The sequence below is a fragment of the Seriola dumerili genome, unplaced genomic scaffold, assembly GCF_002260705.1.
Source record: "Seriola dumerili isolate Sdu_G_001 unplaced genomic scaffold, Sdu_1.0 BDQW01000331.1, whole genome shotgun sequence".
Classification (NCBI taxonomy): Eukaryota; Metazoa; Chordata; class Actinopteri; order Carangiformes; family Carangidae; genus Seriola; species Seriola dumerili.
The window spans coordinates 4,635,932-4,661,480 of NW_019174586.1; the positions used below are offsets into that span (position 1 = coordinate 4,635,932).

At 38.0% G+C, this 25,549-nt stretch overlaps 2 protein-coding genes across 2 annotated transcripts; one reads left to right on the forward strand and one right to left on the reverse strand.

The window, feature by feature from the left end:
• Positions 1-182: 182 nt before the first annotated feature.
• On the forward strand, positions 183-9,295 carry neil3 (nei like DNA glycosylase 3). The gene is made up of 10 exons (XM_022760043.1): positions 183-299; positions 390-499; positions 2,020-2,154; positions 2,553-2,766; positions 3,706-3,780; positions 4,115-4,281; positions 5,951-6,114; positions 7,605-8,019; positions 8,336-8,516; positions 8,702-9,295. Exons 1-10 carry the CDS (start codon positions 195-197, stop codon positions 8,882-8,884), a joined length of 1,749 nt encoding a protein of 582 aa, XP_022615764.1. The 5' UTR covers positions 183-194; the 3' UTR covers positions 8,885-9,295.
• aga (aspartylglucosaminidase) lies at positions 9,294-25,549 on the reverse strand. Its single transcript, XM_022760044.1, has 9 exons — positions 25,243-25,549; positions 22,756-22,909; positions 21,157-21,269; positions 18,787-18,899; positions 16,978-17,089; positions 16,551-16,626; positions 16,079-16,186; positions 14,076-14,209; positions 9,294-9,465 (listed from the first exon to the last, which is right to left on the reverse strand). The coding sequence occupies exons 1-9, from the start codon at positions 25,349-25,351 to the stop codon at positions 9,365-9,367; spliced, it is 1,020 nt and encodes a 339-aa protein (XP_022615765.1). The 5' UTR covers positions 25,352-25,549; the 3' UTR covers positions 9,294-9,364.

Sequence of the window (25,549 nt, forward strand, 5' to 3'; positions counted from 1 at the left end):
GTATTAAAGCTCTTTTGCCACCGAAGATAAAATGGTTAATACACCTTTAAGGCCCCATTTCCCCGCACCACGCATGCGCAACATTAAATTTTGTGGCGGGGAATCAAAACGACAACAAACCTCCCAGTCAGAAAGTTGGAGCGATAATTTTCAGTTTAACTCGAAATAGGTTTTAAAAAAAACTGAACTCGAAGATGGTTGAAGGTCCAGGCTGCACATTAAACGGAGAGAAAATCCGATCCAAAGTCCAGAAAGGGCAGAAACTGAAAGAAATCAGAGGCAGTTTGACAACATCGTCCGTAAGTTACGTTATGTCACGATTTGTACTGCGAGTTGTCAAGCTAGCGTTAACCGGCTACGTCTCGCTGCGTGTTATGTCTCTTTTCTAGAAAAACAACCCCGGGGGACATGTCTTCCACAGTTTCTATGGTTGTCTGTACACCGGTGTAGAAACTCTGGGGAAGGAGCTCTTCATGTACTTCGGTCCAAGAGCGTTGAGGTAATGTAGACTGTACATAGCCACTTTCAGTCACTACATTTCCAAGTAACGTTAGCTTAGTCAGTGCTAGCTGAGGTTTTGAGTGTACAGGTCTTGTCACTGTCACTTCGAATAGTGCTTTCCTGCCGTGAGAGTAATGTCTCCCGCAGCACCCTCCTCCGAGGCTGTTTGCAGGGAAACACACGTGACACAACACTGGTGTTATACTAAACTCTGTGACCCATCACATTATATGACCTGCTCCATCTTTCATTTTTGCCACGCAGATCTTTTAATTAGCCGTCCAAATACTATCTTTGCTGCCAAGTTTTGCAGTGCGGTTTAAAGTACTTTCTGGGTCACAGAAGTTAGTACACCACCTGTTATTGGTCAATTAAAAAATCATAAGAAAAATAATCAGTAGCTATTTTGATAACTGATCATTTTGTAAGCAAAAATAGTGAGTAATTTCTGACTCAAGCCTTTCAAATTAGATGATTTCCTGCTTTTTATTTTATTGATTATTTTATTGTAAAGTAAATATTTTTGGGTGTTTAGACTTTTCTTAACAAAGTTACAAAGTGCTTAACAGAATTTAAAAAAAAAAAAAGCATTCAAAACAAACACATCATTGTAGATGAACGATTAATTGAAACAATAACTAGCTAATTAATTCATAGTGAAAATAATCTTTAGTTGCACCTGTACTGTTAAAGCTTTCAGCAGAAAAAAAGCTTAATCTGCTCCACTTAATGTCTCATTGTTGCTTGTGCTGTTTGCTCTTAGAGGACCACAATGGAAATGTATTAATTTAATCTTTTAATGATTGTAATTAAGGGTGATTGACATGGATAAAATTCTCCACCATGGTAATTGTAAATGTATTTCACAAATTTGATATATATTGTGGTATAGTACCTTTTTTCAGGAATTTGTTTTAGAACCTGTTAATGAACAAACTTAGCAGACACTGTTGTCTGTTTTTGGCTAGTCCACTTAATCAAATACCAAATAAATCCAAATAATTCATCACATTGATATTAAAAATTACATGCAAATGCAGTATAACCATAATTCAGTCATGGATTTGCAACATCGGCTACATTAGTCTACATACCAAGAGATATTAAAGGGTTAGCTATCACTGTATCGTATAATCTTTAACAGTTGACAAATGTTTAGTCTTACACTGTCTACAGTTCATATTGTCATATCACCCATCCCCAATTTATAGTTGAGTTATAGCGTTACTTTAATCATCAAATAAAATCAATCAATCGTCAGTATTTATAGCTGAATAGATTTGGGGAAGCAGGTAAAATTTCCAGTGCCTTGCATGAGAGTACTTCAGTAGCACACATGGCTGTAGGTAGAGACACACAGCTAGAATGGACCTCTTGACATTTCTATTACACTGTGGAGTTTTCAACCATCAGGGCACCTTTCTGTCCTCTAGTTGTCAAGTCTTATATGGATTGAGACATGCTATCTTTAAAGTAAATGTGTCTCTTCTTTGTTTCTCTCATGCTCACATCCTTTAGGGTCCACTTTGGTATGAATGGATCAATGCGTATAAACCCTGCTGAGAGGAAGGATAGGATGGGCACCATACCAGTGCTGGAAATACACCTGACTAACGACATTGTGTGCTTCTTTGACAGCACTGTGGAAATGAGGTAACGGGGACACCAGCCTAGATAGATTGAGGTGATAGAAGTTCACCTTGGGGTATGAGTCTCATACGGGGAGTATGTCCTACATTAGGCTGCGTCTGAAGACAGTGGCTATTGTTGCATGAAAAACGCTGCTGTTTGGCTCGACATTTGTCCTGTTCATTGACTGTAAGGTCCTGGTGTACTGTTCAGTAGCCAGACACACATTTATTTCTACTGTTTGAAAATGTCACCTATGCTGATCCATCTCATAATAAATAAACTCAAGCAGAGTATATGAAAGAAACAATTTTCAAATGTGTAACCTCACAAGTGCACCAGTGACCTTGTGGCGCACTTGCAGTAACAGCAGCCATATATTTTCAAGATTCTTCTTGTACTATAGAATTGTGTGCTTGCAGGTTGACAGAAGACTGTGAGCAGAGGATGAGGGCTATGGAGAGTCTGGATGTGTGCTCCCCTAAGTTCAGCTTCTCCCACTCTGAGGAGGCAGTGAGGAGCCAAAGTAGCAGGATGCTCTGTGACGTTCTCCTAGACCAGGCCGTCATGCCGGGAGTCGGCAACATCATTAAAAACGAAGTCCTGTTTGACTCGGGCCTCCACCCAGCCGTGAAGGTATGGAAAAGATGATGGATTGTGTTCAGCAGAGGAACGAAAAAAGAGGGTAAAAATGCAAGACATCTCTCACAGAAAAAGTTTAAGCCCTTGTATTATTGTGTCATGCATTGCAATGAGGAGGGTGAAATAGGGAAAAGACAAACAAGCGCATTGCGGCATACATATGCCTTTCCCTCAGTGCAGTTTGGAAATGGAAATGGAAATGGAATTTTTTTTGTCTATGAATGTGTATAGTCTTTATTGGGACTCAAATATGTTTTTCCCTCTGATTTATAACATATTTTTATTTTAAAGAAACAAATAAAATATTTTCCAGTCCTGATCTGGAAATCATATCACTTGAAAAGTGAAAGGTCCAATGCTTCACATTGCTCTTAGGGAATATTTTTTATTAAGCAAACTATAGAATAAAAGTGTGATTTTTAGAGTGACCTATCCACTGCAGGAGACACTTTGCAGCATGAATACTTCTATTACTCAACTATTACCAGGGGCTCTGCTCTGCTCCCCTTAGAAAGTATTAGATGGGGTCTGGGGTACAAGAATATAGTACACTGGACCAAAACATCAATCTAGGACTTTTGGCCCCTTCTTCTTCTGGGACCACTGAATCTTTATGAGCTTCTCCTCCATTATAGAGCCCCCAGGTGTCCTGAAAGAGCTACAAGCAATGTTTTCTTTTTTTTGCATTGTCTGAGTCTAAGTCAGGTCCTTGTTGCCTGTCTTGGGAACACCTTATATGTAATTTTTCTGTGTTGCATCATTTTAAATCCAGTTTTTCCTTCATGTCTGGCTCTTTTATTGGTTATGTGCTTCAGTATTATTGATTTGCTGACTGTGAGGTGCTTTTCATCTCTGTTTTGAAATGAAGGACTATACAAATAAGACTTACTCACTCTCCGTGAACTGGAACTAACTGTGCTGCTTCACTCTCAGGTTCAGCAGCTGACAGACGAACAGATCCACCACATGGTGAAAATGACACGTGATTTTACTCTTCTGTTTTATAAGGTTAGATTTTTGTTTATCATTGGAAATACTTTTGATTAATTGAAGATGTTGTATATGTGTATGTGTACTGTTTATTTAGATGTATAAACATTCACCTTTAGATAGGTAGCTGACACCTCATTCAGTATGACTCACAAGAATGGATTAATTTTAAATTCTGTATTGCTGAGGAAGGAGAGCAGAAGTCAGAGCTCCACTGTCTTGAGAATAGATAAAACAAATATTCCTTTTTCTCCATGCATAATAGACAAGTAAGAAAAACTGAATGTTTTCTCTTGTTCTCTTTATCCTCATCTTTCTATTCACTCTTGTCTGCCCTTCTTGTCTCTATCAGTGTCGCAAATCTGGCTCTCCCCTCTACAAACATTACAAAGTCTACAAGCGTTCCCAGTGCGGCCAGTGCTTTCATGTCATCACAGTCTGTCGTCTTGGAGACAACGGCAGGATGACTTACTTCTGTGAGCGCTGTCAGAAGGGAGATCCCAGCAGGGTTGACATCAGGTAGAAATTCTCATAGACCATAGGCACTTTGCCTGGAAAGATATTGTCTTGCGTTCTTGTAAGGATGGTTTCATAGAGGGTTGGTGTAGGTATTGTTCAAAAAGGGTGATGCCAATAATGTTTAAGGTGGGAATAAAATAACACCTATTACAGTGCATTTTCGGCAGCAACATGAATGCATATTTTATAGCAATAAGGATTTGTTAGACTACTAAACTGTTTGCTGGTTGTTTTAATGAACAAATATGCTGAACTGCATTTTGTGAGTAGAAATGTGATAAAAGCTAAAATCCCTGTGTAACACTACAATTTCTAGGTTTTTATTTGAATTCTTAATACATTTTGTTGCTAACAATGTAATGCCACTATAATACAAAGCAACACAGTAAAGCCAGGTGTCATTATTCAAAACCTAGTCTGTGTAGAAAGTTCTGAAGCGTGTAGATAATAACTTCAAATTTGGAGAGGCCATCTTTGCAGGCAGATGGGCTTGGCAGGGAGTGGGAAGTGTTACGGGGGGGAAATTAATGCGCATATAAGGCTGTGTTTGCCAGACAGGGCACAGGCTCAACACCTCCTGGGTTGTGTTTGAGCAAGGCTTTGCAAGGGGTTAGAGCCTAAAGCCCTTACAACACATTACTCAGCTGATAAAGCAATCTGTGAGGAAAGTTTTTCTTCCTCCCTCCTCGATGACTGTTGGCATTGCAGATTTACCGTCTTGTCAAACATAGTCGAGCTTCGTGTCAAAGCACTAACATGTGTCCTCGGAGCTATTATGTGAAACACATTGTCTTCCCACACATCTTCATCCTCTGCTTGAACTGTAAATGTTTGTCTAGTTCAAGTTTTCTCTTTGTCTGTATTTTCTATATTCATGTTACAATAATGGTTGTTTAATTTTATTCTATATTATTATAATTTTATCATGAAAAACAGGACACATGGGGAGAGAGGTAAGACATGCAACACAGTGGTTATGTGGTATGCGGCTTAACCATTAGGCTACAGATGCACCCCAGTTATTCTATGACTATATGCATCACTCATTTTGCACCTGTAGTACCAAGGACTAATTGCTCATAATATAAGTAATCAAGGAAATGTATATATGTATACCGGTATATAGTGTATAGTGTGATGTATATTGTACATCATATATTCACAATTTCAATAATATTATTGTTATTATATTACCAGATTATTAAAATATCCTACAATGCACATACACAAACACACTACCCACAACATACCCTACCTAACATAATTTCGCCAGTTTATTAGGTACACCTAGACACCACTGATGCAGACTAATACAACAGTCCTGCAATAAATTCTACGTTCATGATGGTTATGATCAGTTCTTGTTGAAACTGCTTCAAAGAGTTGTTGTCATTTTCGAGGCTTTTATTGTGTTATCCTGAGAGGTGTTTTTTTTTGTATTTAGTCTACTCAGTGATTGACAAAATATTATAAAGTGTAAAATTGTTTATTTTGTCTACCCTCATTGATGGGTGGGTGTGTCTGTGTACACACAAAAGGATCCAGAGTTCTGTTTTAACACAGTAGAATGATTTCTGCTTCAGTGCATGTTTCATTTATTAGTAAGCCTGTTTTAGTAACAAAAGTTTATTAGAATCACCATTGTCGCTCCTGTGTTTTCTTTATCCAGTAAGCTCCCAGTCAGAAACCGTCTGACTAACTGGGTATACAATGACAGAACCAATGATAATGTGGCTAAGAAGGAGGAAGAGGACTGGGCCTGTCAGCTCTGCACGCTCATCAACCAGCCAGCAGCAAAAGCCTGTGATGCATGCCTCACTCCAAGACCTGAGGGTGAGTAAAATGTTTGGGCGTCACTGTCTCTGAATTTAATGAGGCGACAGAACATCCTTGTTAGCAAGAGATAAAATAATGGTTGCTATAGTTTGGCTGTTTAGCTGAATGATCCCATGTACTGCTTGCCATCAATGTTTAAGTACTTCTGAGCAAGGCACCAAACACCAAGCTGTTGAAGTGACACAGCAGTCAAGCACGCTGTTTTCTCTGTAGTTGTGTCTCTATGTTGCTGAACAAGTAATGAGCATGTCTGTCAACTGGCCATTTTTCTCTGACCATCTTTAGATACGTTATGACAGCAGTGAACGACTGTTTGAAAGAAATGTCTTTTGCTGTCTGTCTGTTGCAACTGCCAAACCACAGTTGGATGGTTTACTTTGTATTTTTTTCTATTCTACAGTTTTTTAGTTTTTTTTAAGATCATGCTCCCACATTTCAAATTATATTTTTCAAATGATAGCTGACTGAGCAGCTGAAAAGCTGTATGAGAATCACTTCAGACTACAGTTTGCCCGTGGTTCATTTGGTTATGCTGAGCTTCCCAACCATGGGTAAACTGCTGACTATCATATGTCAGCCTGTCATCTTGGCATTGATTCCTGCAGTTGGTTCAAATGTTCTCATTCCAGACAAACCACACTTTGGACAGGATACCAGAAACCTGCAATTCCAGGCATCTGGCTGCATTTAGAGTTCTTTTAAGAAGCATTTTATATTTTGTATTAATTAATTAATTAATTAATTAATTAATTAATTAATTGTAGTGATCTAAATGTTGATTAGTGTTTAAAAGCCACATCAAATCTCCTTTGATTCAGTTTTGTAAAACAAAAAAACATGGAACCATCCAAGGGCGGTGAATACTTTTTATAGGGACTATACTTGTGTTTTTACAGTGTTGCTGTCAGCTGTTCAAAATAGGAGCAAATATGATTCAACTAGATCTCAATACATTTGTACAAGGTTCACCTGCATTTTTGAACTGACATGAGTGTGGGTGATTAATAACAACGGTTCCACTTTTAGATGAAATTTAACTTTTAAAAATGTGGAAATGAATAATGGACACTTGTTTCTCCAGGGAAAGTTTCTTTTTTCAGTAATACCCTGATTTGCATTTCTACGGTTATATATGAGTTGACCACTGTGCAGCTCCACTAAAACAGTTGGGGGTTAAGTGCCTTGCTCAAGGGCAAATTAATGTCATCCAGGGACTGTAGTTCACCATTACTAAGTTTCAAAGTTTTATTAAATGGGGATACATTTCACAGTATTTTGCATAAGGGCATCATCAGCACAACAGATTGTGTGACTTTTTTTTTTTTTTGACTACACAGCGTAGCAGTCTTCTGCTTACTGGTAAATTTTATGGAAGCTAACCACTTAAAGCTAACAACAATCTGCATTTTACGAGAGCAGCCAGTTCATCTAAATAAGGTGCAGCTGCTGAACATGAAATGATTCTCACTCTGGCTTCATCTTCACAGTCCACAAAGACAACATTAGCACTGAGGCATCACCGTTCACCACTGATTTGATTAAGTACCCTTGCACTGCTTTCAAGAAACCACAAGAGGAGCTCAAAGTCAACTGGAGGTCTGCCTTCGGGACTTCCACCCTTGTTTTCTCTGACTTGAGCAAGAAGCCAAAGCCTGTAAACTCCCCGCTCTCCCCAGCCGGCAGTCATTTGAATTCCTTGGCGGCAGAACAAGGTTTATATAAATACAGCGTCTGCCAAGGGACAACAAGCCCCAATTATGCCTCTGGTGGCTGGCAGAAGCAAAGTGCCGAGCTCTCCAATGGGGAATCACTGGCCTCCTACAGTCACCCATCCAAGAAAATGAGAATTGATCACAGTCCCTTTCCCAGTAACAATGCTCAAAATGGAACCCCCAACACCGGGTGAGTGAATCTCTTGTTTAGCTATTCATGAATAAGTTTATAATAAGAGAAGTTTTTTGCAACTTCAGGGAGATAAGTGGGATAAAAAAGCATCTTGCTGTGGAATTTTTAATGCAACATTGTTAAAAAAAAAAGTTGAGATTGATAAATAGCTATGGTAGGATACCTTGCAAATACGATTATTACTGACACATATCATCACACACAGTTGAGGAGTGGTTGTTTGCTCACTAATAAGGGCTGATGTGACAGGTATTCCTGTATTTTCTTTTCAGTTTATTTCAAGCTAATAAGACTGTTTCTTCACTTCTGTCAGTACCCACAGAATGGGAGCTACAAGCCGCGGCTCCTCTATTTCTTCCAGTCCCAGTGCCCCTTGTTGTGCATCCCATAGTCGTCCAGCTGTCCTCAGAGTGGTCCATAAGGAGGGGGAGAATAAGGGACGACAGTTCTATGCCTGCTCGCTTCCCAGAGAGACCAAATGTAACTTCTTTGAGGTGAAAATGGAAAGCAACTTTTCTCTATTGCATTGTGTAGCCTGGAAAATAAATAACTGAGATAATTTCTAAGTATCTTCAGGTTTAGCTATAACACTCATACACACATTTGTTTGCATCCGATTGAAATGACTGAAATAAAACTTCACAGCTAACTCAGAGAAACCTTATTTTCTCTGTTGCAGTGGGCAGACTTGCACTTCCCTTCTTGTCACCATGGTAAACGCTGTTTAATGAGGACTGTTCTGAAACTAGGACCCAACAATGGCCGGAATTTCTACACCTGCAGCTTTCAAAAGGGTAAACAGTGTGACTTTTTTCAGTGGGCAGAGAATGGACCAGGGGTATCCATCCTCCCTGGTTGTTAATATGTTTTAGCAATACACTACTTGAAAAGCCGAAGCCTATGTGTTAATATAAATAAATTCATATAGAAAGAGACACGATAACTTATTATATTTACACAGATATGTCTATCCTGAAAAATACATTTAATAGGGAATACCTATCAAACCTGTGATCTTCAGATTATGCCCAATCACTTGTTTGTACAAAATTGTTGTATCTGATTGTCTTTTTGCATTTAATTTGTACTATGTCCTGTCCATGTCCATCTTTTAAAGATGTAAATTTCAAAGTTATCAAGAGAAAACTGTTATAAATCTAATACAGAATCAAAACAAGCCAAAGCAGCAACAATTCCAATTTTAAGTGACAAATGCATTTTTTTCCTCTTCTAATTTATTTTATTTAGGAATTAAAACCAAAATCATCAGCATTAAAATACAGTATGAAAGCTGTTACTTAATTTAAATATATAAAAAAAGATGCTTGCAATTATAAACCATTTAAAAGCAGTCCACAGATTTCAGGAGTGGTGTGTTTGACTCAGAGTTTGACACCATGTAGTGAAACTGGGAGAATCCAGGGACTTTGTTACAGGCTGCACCTGAGGAGATGAAAGAAAAAACAGTGATTTCACAGGAGAACCAAACCTTTAGCCCCATCTCACTAAGGCCTCATTTAGTGCTGGTGGTGAAATGTGATATCTTTTCCCTTACATGTTAACAGCTGTTAATGCAGATGTTTTCTTTTTTATTTATTTTTTCCTTTATTTAGACTCACATAATAACGGCAGTTTACACAGTCTTTAGTTAGATACCTTAACAGAGTTATCCATCTTTTCACCTTTTTGCATTATAATTATACACAAGACAAACTTAAACAAAAGAAGGGTGTTTTGGGGAAATATGTTTTTTCCCTTCCTCCCAAATTTCCTTTAATTTCCTGAAGCCTCATGCAGAAGATGATTCTTTCCTTTACAAAGATTTCATTAACGATATCATACCATTCCTCTATAGATGGGCTGTCTGGATTAAGCCATTTCTTTGTAATTGCTTTTCTAGCAGCTACAATATTCCAGTTCTGTTTTAATATTTGTAGATGTTAGGGCTGGAATGGTTCACAAAATCTGCGGAAAACTTCACTGGGTTACTGGCGCAAGGCTTTTTTTTTTGCGCATGCCCTGAACTGAACAATACACACATGCCCCCGAACCGAGACAACCGAACGGGACGGGGATTTTTTTCATGAACTGTTCCAACCCTAGTAGATGTTGAATGTAGAAGCCCAAAAAGGAGTTTGTCCCAATTAAAAAGTAAATTTTGTCTCGAATATAGTCAATAATTCTTTATAAATCCTAAGCCAAAAAGTTTTTTTTTTTTTTTTTTGGACAGGCCCCAAAACAAGTGGTAGTGATTGGCTTCCTGGGAGCCACAATTCCTCCAGTAGCTGGAGGAGCCTGAGTGGTGAGACTTCTGAGCAGGTCTGATAAAATATCTACTGAGACTCTTCCAGCCAAATGCTCTCCATGAGGTTGAGCTTGACAACCTCCATTAAAATTCACAATATTTTGTACAGACTTCCTTTGGAATGTAACTGTTGGTTTCCCTTTCCATTGATTGTTTTCAGTAGGTGGTACTTGCTATTTTAACCTCCTGAAATCCCCTATACAGTCTTGCAATTACTTCGAGTCCCTAATCTCTCCTGTTGGCACTAATAAAAACTTCCAATAGGTTGTTTTCAAACACCCTTTGACTCTCTAACTGTTTGTGTGATAGGGTATCTGAAGAAATTTTAAAAAGTTACTATTATTTAACCCTTGTAGTCTCTTCAGTATCTGAAAACTGCTCACTTTCAGCTGATTAAAAAATCCAATTTATCTGGGGTAAAGTCAAGGTCATGAGAGCACCATCTCAGAATCTTCATCTCTTCAAAGTCAGTGATAGTATTTCACCAGTGATAGTATTTTCAGAGATAAGTTGATCCACTTATTACCTGTTTCCATCAAGTTTTTAATTAGTCTTTTATCCTTTAACCGTGCCTGAATTGGAACTGCCCCGGACATATTTCTTTCCATCTCGCAATAGACTCATTACACCAACAAATCAAGATCCTCAGTTGGGCTGCTGTATAATAGTCCTTTAGGCAGGGGAGTGCAAGTCCTCCCTTGTGCTTAGCCAACTGAAGCGTTTCAAATCTTATCCTTGGATTTCTCCCTTGCCAAATGTACCGTAATATTAATTTATCCCATTCATTGAATAGTTTCAGGTATTTCAGTTGGAAGAGTCTGAAACAAATATAGTACTCTAGGCAAGATATTGATTTTAACAGACTCAATTAAGCTTCAAGCTTAATATTAAAATTAAATTCCATCCCCTTATTTGCTCCTTTACTCTCTGATTTAACAGATTAAAATTTAAAGCATACAAATTTGTAAATTTATTTCTTCTTTTTACTCCTAAATCTCTCATGTGAGCGACATCCGAATTTAGTTGCATGTCAGATCTTAATGATCGGGCTAGGCCTGTAATTGAAACTTAGTATTTGGGCCTTGGGAATATTGAATTTATAAGCTGAGACGGAACTAAAGCGATCCAAGAATGACAATAATTTCAAACTTGAACTCTCTGGGTTTGACAGGTAAATTAAAATTTCATCCGCAAATAAAGAAATTTTATGTTCTTGACCTAACATTTTCATACCTGTAATATTATTATCCTGAGTGATCCCATGACTTAAGGCTTCAAACACGGCAAACAGTAATGGATTTTTTTGGACAGCCCTGTCTGGTGCCTCATTCCAGACTGAATGAGTTTGATATGGCTCCATTTATTTTTATTCTTGCTCTTGGGCTATTATACAGTGTTAGAATAGTTTTAATAAAGCTCTGATGAAATCCAAATTTTTTGTAATACTCTATATAAAAACTCCCAATTGACTTGATCAAAAGCTTTTCCTGCATCAAGGCTCAATAATACTGCCTGGAGTTTATATTTTACTCTATGCTCAGTCACATTATCTTGTGTCTGCCTTTGCTGAATAAAACCTGTCTGAGCTGGACTTATTATCCGGGGGAGGATTTTTTCAACTCTTTTTGCCAGAGTGTGGGTAACGATCTTATACTCTTGGTTTGGTATACTTATTGGCCAATAACCTCCATATTCAAGTTTATCTTTACCCTATATTGGTATCAAAGAATTCACTGTTTCTCTCCAAGAGGGAGTTATGCCAGTGTTGAGCACATGGTGACCATCATCGTAAGGATCAGCAGATCATTCATTTTCGTACATCACTTTGAGGGAAAACCATGCTGTCCTGCTGCCTTATTGTGTTTTAAATCTGATTATGTCTTTTAATGTCTTTATCTGTAATTTCAGTAATTAGAAGCTTATTTAGTCCCTTGCTGATGGTAATTTTATCATGTCAAAAAAGGATTCCATCTTTGTTTCATCTAATTTGGGATGTGTATATAAATTTTAAAATGACTGTTATATATCTTTTAATTGGTAGTGTTTGGAATTTGTTGTGGGATCCTTTATTTTATCAATTGTATTTTTTTACTTGTTGCTTTTTTAATTTGTAGGCAAGTCATTTAGCCTATTTATCTCCCACTTCACAATTTGTTTTTGTCATTTGAGTAGATTTCATTTAATTTGTTTCTATTTCCATTTTTATTCCATGATTCAGTGTCTTTCTATGGATGATCTCCGATTTTTTTAAAATTATGTTTGTAACCTATCAATTTTTTGCTGCTTCTTTAAAATTAGAAACTATAATAGCCTATAATTATCCCACTAAGAACAGCTTTGTATGCATTCCAAAGAATCGGAGGGGACACTTCCCCATTGATAATCTTATATATGCAGCCTTATTTGCTCCCTCATTTGATTGAGAATCTCAATGTTTAGCCTCCAGATGGTGCTCTTCTTTTCACAACCTAATATTAAATATATGGTAATTGAGGTGTGGTCTTAAAGTCCATGGTTCCAATATCGCAATTTATCACCTGTTATATAAATCTCTTTGGAAAAAAAAAATAGTTAAGCCTAGAATAAACAGAATGTGGGTGAGGAAAAAGAGGTATAATCCCTCTCTATCAGATTCAGATCCCCCCATATGTCTGAGAGTCGCAGCTTTCCCAACATTAATTTTGTATTTTTTGTAGTTTTCTTCTTTCCTGTGTAGTAAGCTTTCGCTGTATCCACAGTCGGCTGAAGTCTAACGTTAAAGTCTCTCCCACAAATTAGGATACCCTGAGCCTCAGAGATTAATAATTCAAATATTTGTTTATAGACTTTTCATTCAGATCACGGATGTGCATATACATTCAGAAAAGTAACTAAAACATCCTGCAGATATCCCTACGCTAGTACAAATCTCCTTTCAATATATTTCTTTTCATATGTGCACTCAGTTTAATTTACTAGAAATTAAAATTGCCACCCCTCTCTGAGAACCTTGACTTCACAAAGACGAATACTAATTAAATCTCCATCTCTGAAGTTTTTACATGTCTTATACTTATTTTCAGTGTCTTATTACATTCAAATCTTATTTTACATACCTGTGGTGCAAAGTGTGTGAGCAAGGGGAAAAACATTGTGGATACAAGGTAAATAGATATAATCCTGAACAAACTACACTGTTTGAAAATGAAAAGGTTATCTAGTGATTTTTCTGACTGAGGTAAGAGAAACGGCCACATCAGCTGCTACATTGACTTTAAACTATGTCTCTGTTGTCATGAGAACAAAGCAGTCACTAGGTAGAAAGGATTGTGCTGGAGTTTGCATGGATTAAGGTTCTCCGTCGCTACGACGGATTCCCATCAATTAGATTCCACAGAGGCCATGTATTTGGCCATTATTCCAAGTAATAGGCATTCTTTGAATATGGGTGATCAGTAACCACTTTTATTAATTTGATTATCACTTAAAAAAGAGTCTAAAAAAGTGACCTGTTGTATTTTTCACACAAATATTTTATCTGTAGAAGCCTAATTACCATTGGGTTTGTTGAATCCTGGATAGTCTTTATCAAGAATGTAGCATGGAATTTTAATTTGCAGTTTAACCATTTAGATAACTATCATTTCAACCAAATGCAATTTACAAAAAAAAAAGAAAAAAAAGAAAAAGATGTGTGTGTATCAGGTGTGTGCCTTAGTTCCTTTGGCAGGGAGTAGTACAGTCTATATTTGTGAACCCAAACACTCACCATAATGGCCTGTTGTGTTAGCACAGATGATGGCTCCAAAGAACTCTGAGTAATGCCTCTTGATTCTGGAAATAGCTGTCTTGCAGGCTGCCGAGGGATCTGCCCCGGCCCTCATCAGCTCCACGGCCAAGTAACTGTTGGCAGGATTACATGCAGTACACATGAGGCAAACTTAACGAGCGCTGTCAAGGCCACCAACCAGGATGATGATGGGGATGAGCTAGTGATTATGGCGGGGGATAAATCTGATGCAAACAAATATGATGTGAAGAAACACTGATTAAATGTGATTTAAAAATAGTAACATTCCCACGCTCACTCAATGTTATACAAGGAAGTCGTGACAATACTTTTCAGGTGTTCGCAACTGTATAAAAATGTGCATTAACTGAAGCAATTTGTCATCACTGCAATTAAAAGTTGCTCTACACAGACACTACTGGTGCTATTAACTCCATTAGCCAGAGGTCAAATGTATAATACAATGAGTGCGAAAATATGGGATTTTTAAGTGGAAAATGTGTAGGAACCTTGTTCCTCTGAATAATTTTGACAGGTGTTTGTTTGGACATTGTTTTTTCCCTCACACAAGATAGCAAGCAAATAAGTAAAATTCCCCTTTCTGGAAGAGAGATAGTTTACATTTGAATGTATCTCAGGACGCTCTAAAGGAAAAATTCAGGATTTTAGACTTGCAGTTTTAGGTCTGCTCATGTAATGACTGTACCAGGGTTCTACACACACACTTTTTCCCCCGGGGAGTACACATGTGCACACGGAAATTCAGGAGCACAGTGAAAAATGTTAAAGTAACAAAGTGTATTAAAGTAAAGTGTATTAACAAACTTTATTTCTAGTGATTCTAGGGAAGATACCAACAGCCCATTGCTGGTTATTGCGTGTTACAGTCCTTAGGCAGGCTTGCAAACACATGCTGCATTGAAACATTGGGGCACAGAGAATGAATGACAAACACTTCAGTCCACTCCTTGCAAGGTCTTCCTCAAAAACGAAACCTCCGGTAATTCTAGGATTTCTAGGACTCACAAAACTATGACTGAAACAGACAGCCCTCTGGTGTGGTTGTGTGTGACGATGAATGTAAAATTGAATGAAAATTAAAAGAACAGTACGTGTGCTCACCAACCTGTCCTGGATGAATAAAACAAAACAAAACAAAACAAAAAAACCCTTCCGAGACTGCCATATTCTCACAGCCTCGAAACAAACAGCAGCTTCAGTGACATCTCGCCTCTTCTGTGCAACGTACAAATGACAGTTTTGGGGCAACATAGTCCACTCCACCCTTCATATTGTAACTGCTGCACTTGCACTCAAATGCTCACACCAGAAATTGGCTGTTTAAAAGCTACACGTGTCGAAGATGTCAATATTCTCTGAAACATAATCCTTAAGTGTAGACAAAGCCACGTAACAGTCCTGTTATTCAGAAAGGTGGCTGTGAAATAAACCCTGTTTAGGGAGGGAAGAAGTAGGGATGAAGGATACAGTCAACATGTCTCATGAAATTTTAAATGCAGCACTGTTAGAGAAGTTCAGATGGATCAATATTTATGATGGGAAACTATTTTAACTTTTGAAATGAGGAGCAAACCATAAAGTGGTGCATATCTGGATGTACTCCATTAGATACAGGTAATCAAGGTATACCTACAAGATGTGAAATTTTAGTCTCACTTTCCTCACACAGGAAGAAATCTGGTCAATAATTTCATACATATTTTTAAAGATTCTTTGCTCACACTTATATATATATACATCACATTACTCACATGCCTTCGTGAATCCTTTTTGCTGAGACAAAACCTTCATATGAAGGCCCAGAGAATACTGACCTTCCCTTTGTAAAATTCCTATCTGATGGGTTTGAGACCGCAATTTTCTTCCATGGAGTGAAGCACACAATGACACAAGGTAAAAACATAGGAAAGGTATTTCTAAATCAACATTCGACTTTTGTGTTAAGAGGACAATGCACCTACCTTGGTAGAAAGCGCATCATGACGTCTCCATCTCCAGTAGCGGCAGCACCACCAGCTGAGCTGTCTGCATAGGCCCCTGCTCCCACTATAGGAGAGTCCCCAACACGACTGCAGTACAGGAAAATGAAAGGGTTTAAACACAGACCACATGAAACACACGCATATAATACACATAATAAAGTGCCAAATATAATGCACACAAATCATTTTTTAATCAATACAATTGTTAATGTTTATGTTTGTCTTTCTAGATGCGATGAAATGCCTATATTTTCAATGAACAATGCAGATTAACAGCCAGCATCATTTCCTTTAGTGTTGCAATTCATTATGTAATCTTTTCAACCAATGAAACAGCATGCTAAAACCTGTACAGTGGATTATTTTGTCACACTCATGTTCCCCCAAGGCCTAGAATACTAATACATTTTTTTGCTCATTTTTGACACTAAAATCAACATAATCTACGTACCCTGGAACTTTGTGAGTTAGTCCATTGGTTGATGTACCAGCAGCCACATGACCATCCTGATCGAGAGCAACCATCCCTGGTGCAAAAACAAAAGAAATGCTATGGAGACATCAGCCAACACTATGGCAACATAGTAACTTATAAAAAAAAAAAAAAAAAAAAAAGTGTGACAAAGTCATTTGAAACACTCGTGAAGTTTTTTGGGAGCGTAGCAATAGATTGGATCTGTTTGGACAGAAACAAATTCAAAACCTTAAAATTGTAGCGTGCCCTGATAACCTCTACTTTAGTCAGCTTTTTGGCACGTTGTGCTGCTAAACGTGCTCTCATCCCTGTGTTGTTTCAATGAAGTGCTTATATACTGAGATATAAAATGCCCGAGGAAAGCTGACTCCACTACTTTCAATGTTAACTGATAAAAACCTACCTATGGTGTCATGGGAGCGCGCATTAGCATGCTGTGCCATCCTCTTCTTCTGTTTCAGTGTCGCCCTGGGCTTGTAGGGTCCACAGGACATGGAAGGATCTGGAAATACATTCTTTTGACAGGAGAGAAAACTCCATTGCTGCTTGCATAATGCCACTATACTATATATGTACACACACACACACACACACACACACAAACACTATACACACAAGCAAGACATGGTGATCTGCAGGCATTTACTTTTACTGAACAATCAGCACTATTGTCAATGCATGGTTTGGTACTTAATAATGAACAGTTGGCAGTCTTACAAAAATCATATTCCCAGTGGTCTGGACCACTTCATGAACAAAACATTCCAGTTTAAATTCCTGCTGCTGCCAAAATGTGTCCTTCAGCTGTCCAATACCATTTTTATTGAGACACAGACAGCCTACTGTACCAGCTCATTCAATCTAAGTTGACCTGGATAAAGCTCAGGATGTGATTATCTGTCAGAGTGCAGTGTAGTTTGACAAAAGGTTCTTCTGTGTCTCTACCTCAAGGCGTCTCCTCTGCTCTTATGAGTGACTGAGTGTACCAGGTTGACCTGCAGGAAGGTGTGAAAAGTTCATTCAATGTCTTCTGCTCCTTTGATGTCACAGGTAAGTGGGATTAGGAAAGAAAAGCCTAATTTTTAGTTTGAAGTGAGCAGTGATAAAATGCAGACTAGGAGTCATAAAAGGTAAAATAAAATATTAAAACAAAACTAAAATCCTTTCATATAGAATATGTATCTCTATCAGCATTACTTTTCTATGGAGCTTTCATTATGCCATCAGCAAACCGAAGTTGGGCTCAACTAGTCTGTTTTATGAAAGTGCCTGTGCATTATTCATAAAGCAAAGTCTGTTATATTCCATTTCATGAAGGTGAGGGTAAAACCCTTGAAAACAGTCTCTTTAGTTATAAATAATACAGGTATAGTTGTTCTCCAGTGGCCTCAGCAACAATCTGAAATTTTCCAAAAAAGCCTGTCAACGGAGTAATTTGTTTACAAGGTAAAAGGAGAATAATGACACCTCTCTGCAGATTCAAGCTGATACAGTGGTGAATTTTTAACTGAACCACACCTAGTCATGCTTTTATTATGACTGCCACTGCAGGTATTACTATTATTCTATATTTACATGGATTATACAATTTATGTCAACACTAAATGCACACAGCAAATGTATGGAAATAAACCCTGTGAATTCTTTTCTCGTGACCCATTTTTCAGTTTTTACTGATGAAAGTTTTCTGTGCCTCTGCACCAAATACAGAATTTTCATGAAGGTATTATACTTGTTTGGCATGAATAGGTCAAGAAAGCTTTGGGAAAAACTTGGATGGCAGAATCGATCAGCTTTTTCCCTTCCTTAACTACTGTTGAGGCACTTGCTCTTGCACTTGTTAAGCTGCTCATTGGCCATCAATAGAGGACTACGTGTGCTGGGCATCCCCAAGTGTAAATATTGTAAATTTGATCAATAGGACGCTGCATACTCTCTCTGGAAAGATAACAGCTGACTTGAAAGGAAAAATAACTCTTACTCGGGAGACTTTGGGACATTATTGTGGAGGTAAACAAGAGAGGTTGAAAGAATAGCAAAAACCCCAGCGCTGTAGGACATCACCTTTACCAGAAGAGCTGGCTTTTTATGAACTTCTTTAGTATGCCTGTCAATTTCCTAGCTTAATATCAATCTTTTAGAAGTAGCACGCCTGTAGCCAAAACAAGCGAGAGAAAAATACACACTCTAATACACACGCACACACACACACCTTTCGATAATTAGGTTGGCAGTTGCCCTTCAGCCACTGTGAGAAAATATTCACAGATTTGTTGGTAGTCAGGTCTTCTGCAATGAAGCCCATGTTTTCAGCAAACACAGAAGCTATAAAGAGAGAAGGAATACTTTCAGGTCAAGTTACACATTCTGGTCCACACTGACCTTGGGTTATAAGAAAAACAAAGGGTCACAAATAAAGGAGGGACTGGAGGCAATCTCATCTCATTTAGGCTTTAGCTCGTGAGGAAGTTTTCCATCGCTACAGCAGTGACCTTACTATTCCATAAGAATGATGGTTCAATTCAGATGAATAAAGCCAAATGAATTGAATTTCTCTGGTATAAAATAAAAAAAAGTTGGTCTTGTGATATTTTGACATATGAGCCAAATTATTTGATTTAGAAGACACTTATCACATAGAAAGAAAAGGCTTCAATATTGGACTTCACTTTACTTTGACTGACTTGCAGAAAGTTGAGCTCCTCGTCCTTCTCCACTCTTTTATTTATTCATTTATGACCGTCATGAAAAAAAACCTAAAATAATTCTCTTACGCAGTCCAGACTGTAAGTATTCAGACAGTTACACATTATTTGCTCTTAAGGCTCTGAGCTTCATCAACATTCAGTTTGAAATACAAATCATGCACACTGTATTTAAGTGCCAAGTATCAGCTTTAGTTTGTGTAGGTTTATATTAATATTGAATGAACTGTGTGGGAGATATAACCATTTTAACACATAGTGGCTAACACATGATTCAAAAGTAACTAGACAGATAGACATGAAGTCAAACAAAATCATCATACTTAATATTTTGTGGAAAATCTTTTGCAGTGAACAACTACCTTAAGTCTTTAACCCATAGACATCAGCGGATGCTTTGTATCCTCCCTGGTGATGCTCTCCCATGCTTTCACTGCAGTGGGGTCTCTCTACCTTTAGGCTGGTCTTCAGTATAAGTGCAGTGCAGCTCAGTAGGATCAGACAGGTCAAAGACATTCCACCTCTTCACACTGAAAAACTCTTTGGTTGCTTTGGCCGTTTGTTTAGGATCGTTGTCCTGCTGAATGATGAAATGTCATCCAATGGGTTTTGATGCCCTTGGCTGAATCTGAGCACACATACTACATCTGTACGCCTCTGCATGCACCCTGTTGCATCTGTCAGCCGTGAAATGATCAATGAATGCCGGTGTGCCAGTTCCATTGGCAGCTGTCATGCCCGCGCCACAACAGAAGCAGCACCATGTTTGACATTTTAGGTGGTGGCTTTGGGTCATGAGCTGATCTTTTTTTTTTTCCCCCACACTTTCTGTCTTTCCATCATTTTGATTGAGGCAGATTTTGGTTTCATCAATCCATAGAACTTTTTGGAAGAACTCTACACTCTTCTTTTTGTGTTTTTGTAAACTGCAACCTGACCTTTTTCTCTTGATTCTTGACTTGTTGTGCAGTCATAGAGAGGTTTTTGTTCACCATGCAAATAATTTTCTGCTTTTCCACAAGACATGTGCTCCTCAGTCTACCAGGTCATTTGGCATTTTCTAGTTTTCCTGTTCACACCTGCCTTTTAAAACGTACCCGACTGTTGATGTTGGCAAACCACCTGAGGTATCTCTCTAGATTGCTTTTTTTAGCCTCATTATTATCTTCTTCACTTGCATGGTCACCTCTATTCTCCATGTACCAACTCTCAACTCTCAGTCAACTCTGAGCCGTGTATGAGCTCTTTTGTGCGTGACCTAAGACTGAAACGACACACCGCCCCCCCGAGAAACATTTAGCAGCCAAGTGTCAAATTACTTTTGAACCTTTGTGATTTGGGAACTGTGTTAAAAGGGCACAAACAAAATGTGTAACTGTACCAAAAACAGCCTGGACTGTGTGTTTCCCTTTCTGGCCACATGTCTGTTATGCAATCATTCTATTTATGTTCAGAGCATTATACTGCAGCTCTGACCCATGCATTCATCACCAGCTGCTTATGCTAGTGACCGAGGGATTGAAGCTTATTCGAGTGTTGCAAAAACCACGCATTACATAAATGCCTAAAAGGCTTTGCCGCTAATGTGACAGCTGCTTGATGAAGATAACTAATGTAAATTCATGGATCACAGTGTCTCCTTAAAACATATTTTATTCCCTTTTTTCCCCAAACTGGACTAGTTTGGTTCAATACAACTGCATTTAAAAAGAAGTTGTAAGTAGAACAAGGTGTTACACTCTGTTGGTCATTGAATTGAATTTACATACTGTATGTTGTTTAAATAATGACTTAGGTTGTTAAATGTTAACATTAACCCTTCCAACATTAACCATGATTTTGTAATGATACCTTTGGAGACATAAATCTACACATACCTGACTCTCCCACTAGCAGTGTGTGATCAGTGTGCTCCATTACAACTCTTGCTACTCCAATGGCATTCTTGATTCTTCTCAGGTCTGCGACTGCTCCCACCTCCATGGTGTCCCTGCTCACAGAGAATACACACTGAGAATAAACACTCCTGCTGGGTTAACAGACACAAGTAACATCAGATTTAAGGGACAGCAAGTAATCTATCTATGAGCTTTATAAGCCAGCTTTGGTGACTAATACAAATCACAACACTTGCACATCTCTGATGCCGTCCTCCCCCCTCTAACTCCCCTGTACCCTTGATAAATGGTTGGCTAGTGATTAGCACAGACAATTTCCATAACATTGATGACTAAGCAAATTAGACCAAAGGTGTGTAAAGACAGTATACTGTTGTCAATAATTCAGCAGCAATGTAGTTTAAACACACAACATGATGCTTTTGTCAAAATAAATGTTACACATAATTCACCAAGTAAACTGTTTAGATAGTATTTGTATCTCCTACATATTGTGCTTGAGATGAGCTAATGAGACTCTCTATGTATTGCAATTTACTAAAAATGCTATACCTGAAGTACAATGTTCACTTGTTTGATACTGTGTCAGAGTGAAGTTAACTCATACTTGTGACTGTAGATTGTGATGGGGGTTTCATGGATTGCTTTATATTGAGAGATGCTTCTAGTATTTATCCACCACAACAAACTAAAGCCTCAAGAAGCCAAACTGAAGCCAAAGAGTCGAGTCAACTTCCCCTGGCACAATATCAAAACTTGAACATTGTTTTCTAACGTTTTTAGAAATGGATTATTTTTTTGCAGCGTTGTTCTATTGGATTGGATGAAACTGTGCAGGTGTTTCAATTCTTGTTCTCCGTCACTGTGTACAATATGTCTGCTAGTGATAACTACTGTATTTCTTATGCAGCTATATTGAATGGACTATCCTCTCCCTAGAACATATTCATGCCTATACAGCCCCCAAAAAAGTCAATTTTCCTGTAAAATGGAGGAAGGAATATTCCTCAGAGTAATACCGAACAGCTTGCTGCTTGTATTTTGTCTTCCACCGTGAGCTGACATTTGCCTCCAATGATAACTTCTGAGTGTGTAAATGTTTGTGTTTGAGGACCTAATAATTGGCAAAGCCTTCAGATCCTAATGAGGCTCTTAATTAGTGCTTTACTGAGGAACGGCTGGCTGGAAAGGTCAACCAGTTAAGCCTGTAAATGTTAGAGATGCATAGACAGCACCGCAACAAATTGTCAACAGTTACACAATATGTTGACAGCTGCAGGTGCCTAATTAAAGTAAGATTTTCATCATTTTCAATTAGGTCATTTCTGATTAAAAATAATCACAAACTGTTCTCTGTTCATTTAGAGCTGCTCTTGCTCATATTTTCTACAGCTTAGGAAATTGAGAAGGAGATCATTGCCGGGGATTGAAGCTTTCACCAAAAGTGCTAAAAGATCACATTTGCAAAATAGATTTGCGATCTTACCAATCTTTACTGTTTTACTCTGCTACATTACAAATATTTTTTACCATGTAATTTTTACTCTTAATAACAGTGCAGTTAATGTCACGGTTTACCCATTCATGATCATGGCATCCAGTGTGGTCTCTCCAGACTCATCTGGACTCCCGCCATAGCCTACACTGCCATCACACTGCTCCATTTCACAGCGGGCACAGCCCGTCTCCACTGCATCCAGCACTGAGCCACCGGACTGCAGGGTATTCCACGCTACAGTACAAAACAGAAAACAGTGAGTAATTCAGTGTACAATACACAACAAAACAGAGGCCAGCCAGTCAGCCTTTCCTTCTCACGATAGGAAATACAACCTTACAGTGTACAGAGAATTTGGAGCATGTTGTCAGGGCAACCAAACATTCAGGCAGCTTAACCTTATCTGTGGGGGTGGAAGAGTAGGGTTACTCTGTCCCTTAGGTCTCTATTTAACTGAAAATGGTTGAGTCTGACGTAGACAGTGCTGACAAAGAAAGTTTATGTCATGTTCTGAAGAAACTTTACTGTGTCACAATCCTGTTTTATAACATTTTTGACAGCTAATGTCAAATTAAACATACAGGGAAACATATTTTGCAATTTAGATATGGCTTGATTGAGTGCAATATCTGATATATAATATATTAGTGCAGTCTATGATTTTAAATATGTAGGGTAAATGATGTAACTTAATCTATTTCCAAAAAAAAAAAAGATTTGAATCTGAGTTAAAAGTCCAGATGATGCACGAGATGACCACTACAGTGGATTTCTAATAAACAGGGAGCGTGAGCTGACAAGCATCAAGCATCAAGCATCAAGCATTTGGTCACTAGCCCCCCAAGTGCCCATGGGGGATCAAAATACCAACTGGTAGCACTGTCACCAGCTTGCCACTAAATTCTCAGACCATTACTCTGTGTTCAGCAGGATACTACCACAAATTCCTCCTCTTATCAGTTATGATTTATCCATCTATAAATTCTGTTCGTCTTCCATTGTAGGTAAGTGCTCTTGTCTCAGGATATAATTATTTTTTTTTCTTTTTCTTCTTTTTTAATATCAAACTCAGCATTACAATCTTTTTTACTTAGAAAATGCTGCAGAATGGAAGAGGAGATTAGTCTGTTATTGTCAGCTGCTTCTATAAGCCCCCAAAGGAAAAGAGATCTGCATGGGTGGATCAATAGTAGTGGCTCACAGACTTCACTTTTAAATATCTACCTGCAGAACAGATAGCGTGGTACATTTTTCATTTTCATAGCTACCTCAGGGAAAACATGTGATGTACGTCTCTCAAATGGTGAGTTTTTAAGTTCACTTTAATCACCTACAGGTTTGATCTGTTGCTTGAGATGTTTTGAACGCATTTCTATCATTTTTTTCGTGTCGAGCTTTGCACTTGGTGGAACTCCACTTGACTGATAAGTGGAAAGCAATGCTGAAATATTTTCAGTTTCAATTTAAACATATCCAATGTATCATCCTGAAGGAAATCAAATAGAGTGAGAGCAAAGCTGGCAATGGCAGTTATGAAGACCAGTTAGCTCTACCCTTTTCCGATCAGCATCTCAGACTCTGATGGTCTTACATACAGTGGATTCACAAGTATACTGCAAAAAAATAAATAAAGAGAAAGAATAATATATATATATATATATATAATATAATATACTTTATAATAATGTGAGGGGGGAATCCTGAAAATGCTAGTCATGGAGCCTACCAGCGATTACACTTGAATTTTTTTTTTTTTTTTTCAACCAAGAGTCCAAATCCAAAAGAGATTCAATTTGCTATCAGTTATGATGAAGGCAAGCATATCTGAGAAGCTGTAATGAGAGAATGGCTATATTATGGCATATTTAATGGATAAATAAATAACAATTATCAAAATAATTGCTGATTAATTTTCTGTTGATCGAGTCAGTTGATAGACTAATCATTTCAGTTCTAGGCATTTTATTAAAATGTAATCATGAATGAAATTTAAAAAAAAAAAAGCAAAAGAATCATAAATACTAAAGAGGGGGAGAGGGGATTATTCAGTTAAACCCTTCACTGTACACTAATCTCATACAACCACCATAACAATACTGTTAAATTTCATGTGTTTTTTGGTTTTCTACCACCATATGTCATGGATGTCATATCAAGCCTTTTTAATGAGCTGCATGATGATGTGAGCAATGACTGTGCACAGACATGAGTACATGATGATCAAAAAACAAAGCAGATGATATCCTAGCAAAATAAGTCATATCAGACTAACAACAGGAAGGCAGGTTTATCCAACCTCTGCTTCTGCAAGTGTCACCACATAAAAATAAATATTAAGAGAATACCAACAACATGACCAACATACTCTGTAACTAATGTGTTCAATTAATTATTCAACGCCCAGACACATACAGAAACTAATTAACAACATACACAAATGTTGTTTTGAGTGGGTATGCGGGTATTATATTTGTTTGTCTGCAGATTTTGGCCACAATATCACACGACTGAGCTCCGGACTAAAACTTTTCAAGCAATAACGTATGGTTAGATACCGTAAGGCCTACCTGCAGCCGTTGCATTCTTGAAAGGCCAAGTATTGATAACGAGAGGGAGAGATGTTTGACCAAGTGGAAACAGTAACGTTAAAGTGGAAATAAGCAGCGATATAAACATTTTTCCCTGACAAAACGTTGCATGAGCATTACAACGATACACGTGGCTGCTATTTCCTATTCATTGATATTTTTCACACCACAGAGAACTCGCATCCGAGCAGACCACCAAACACAGCAGGGTTTTACATGTATATTTCATAAAAGTCTACACTTTGATGCAATGAGACGTTACATTCAAACTTCCTTGTTTTGTCAC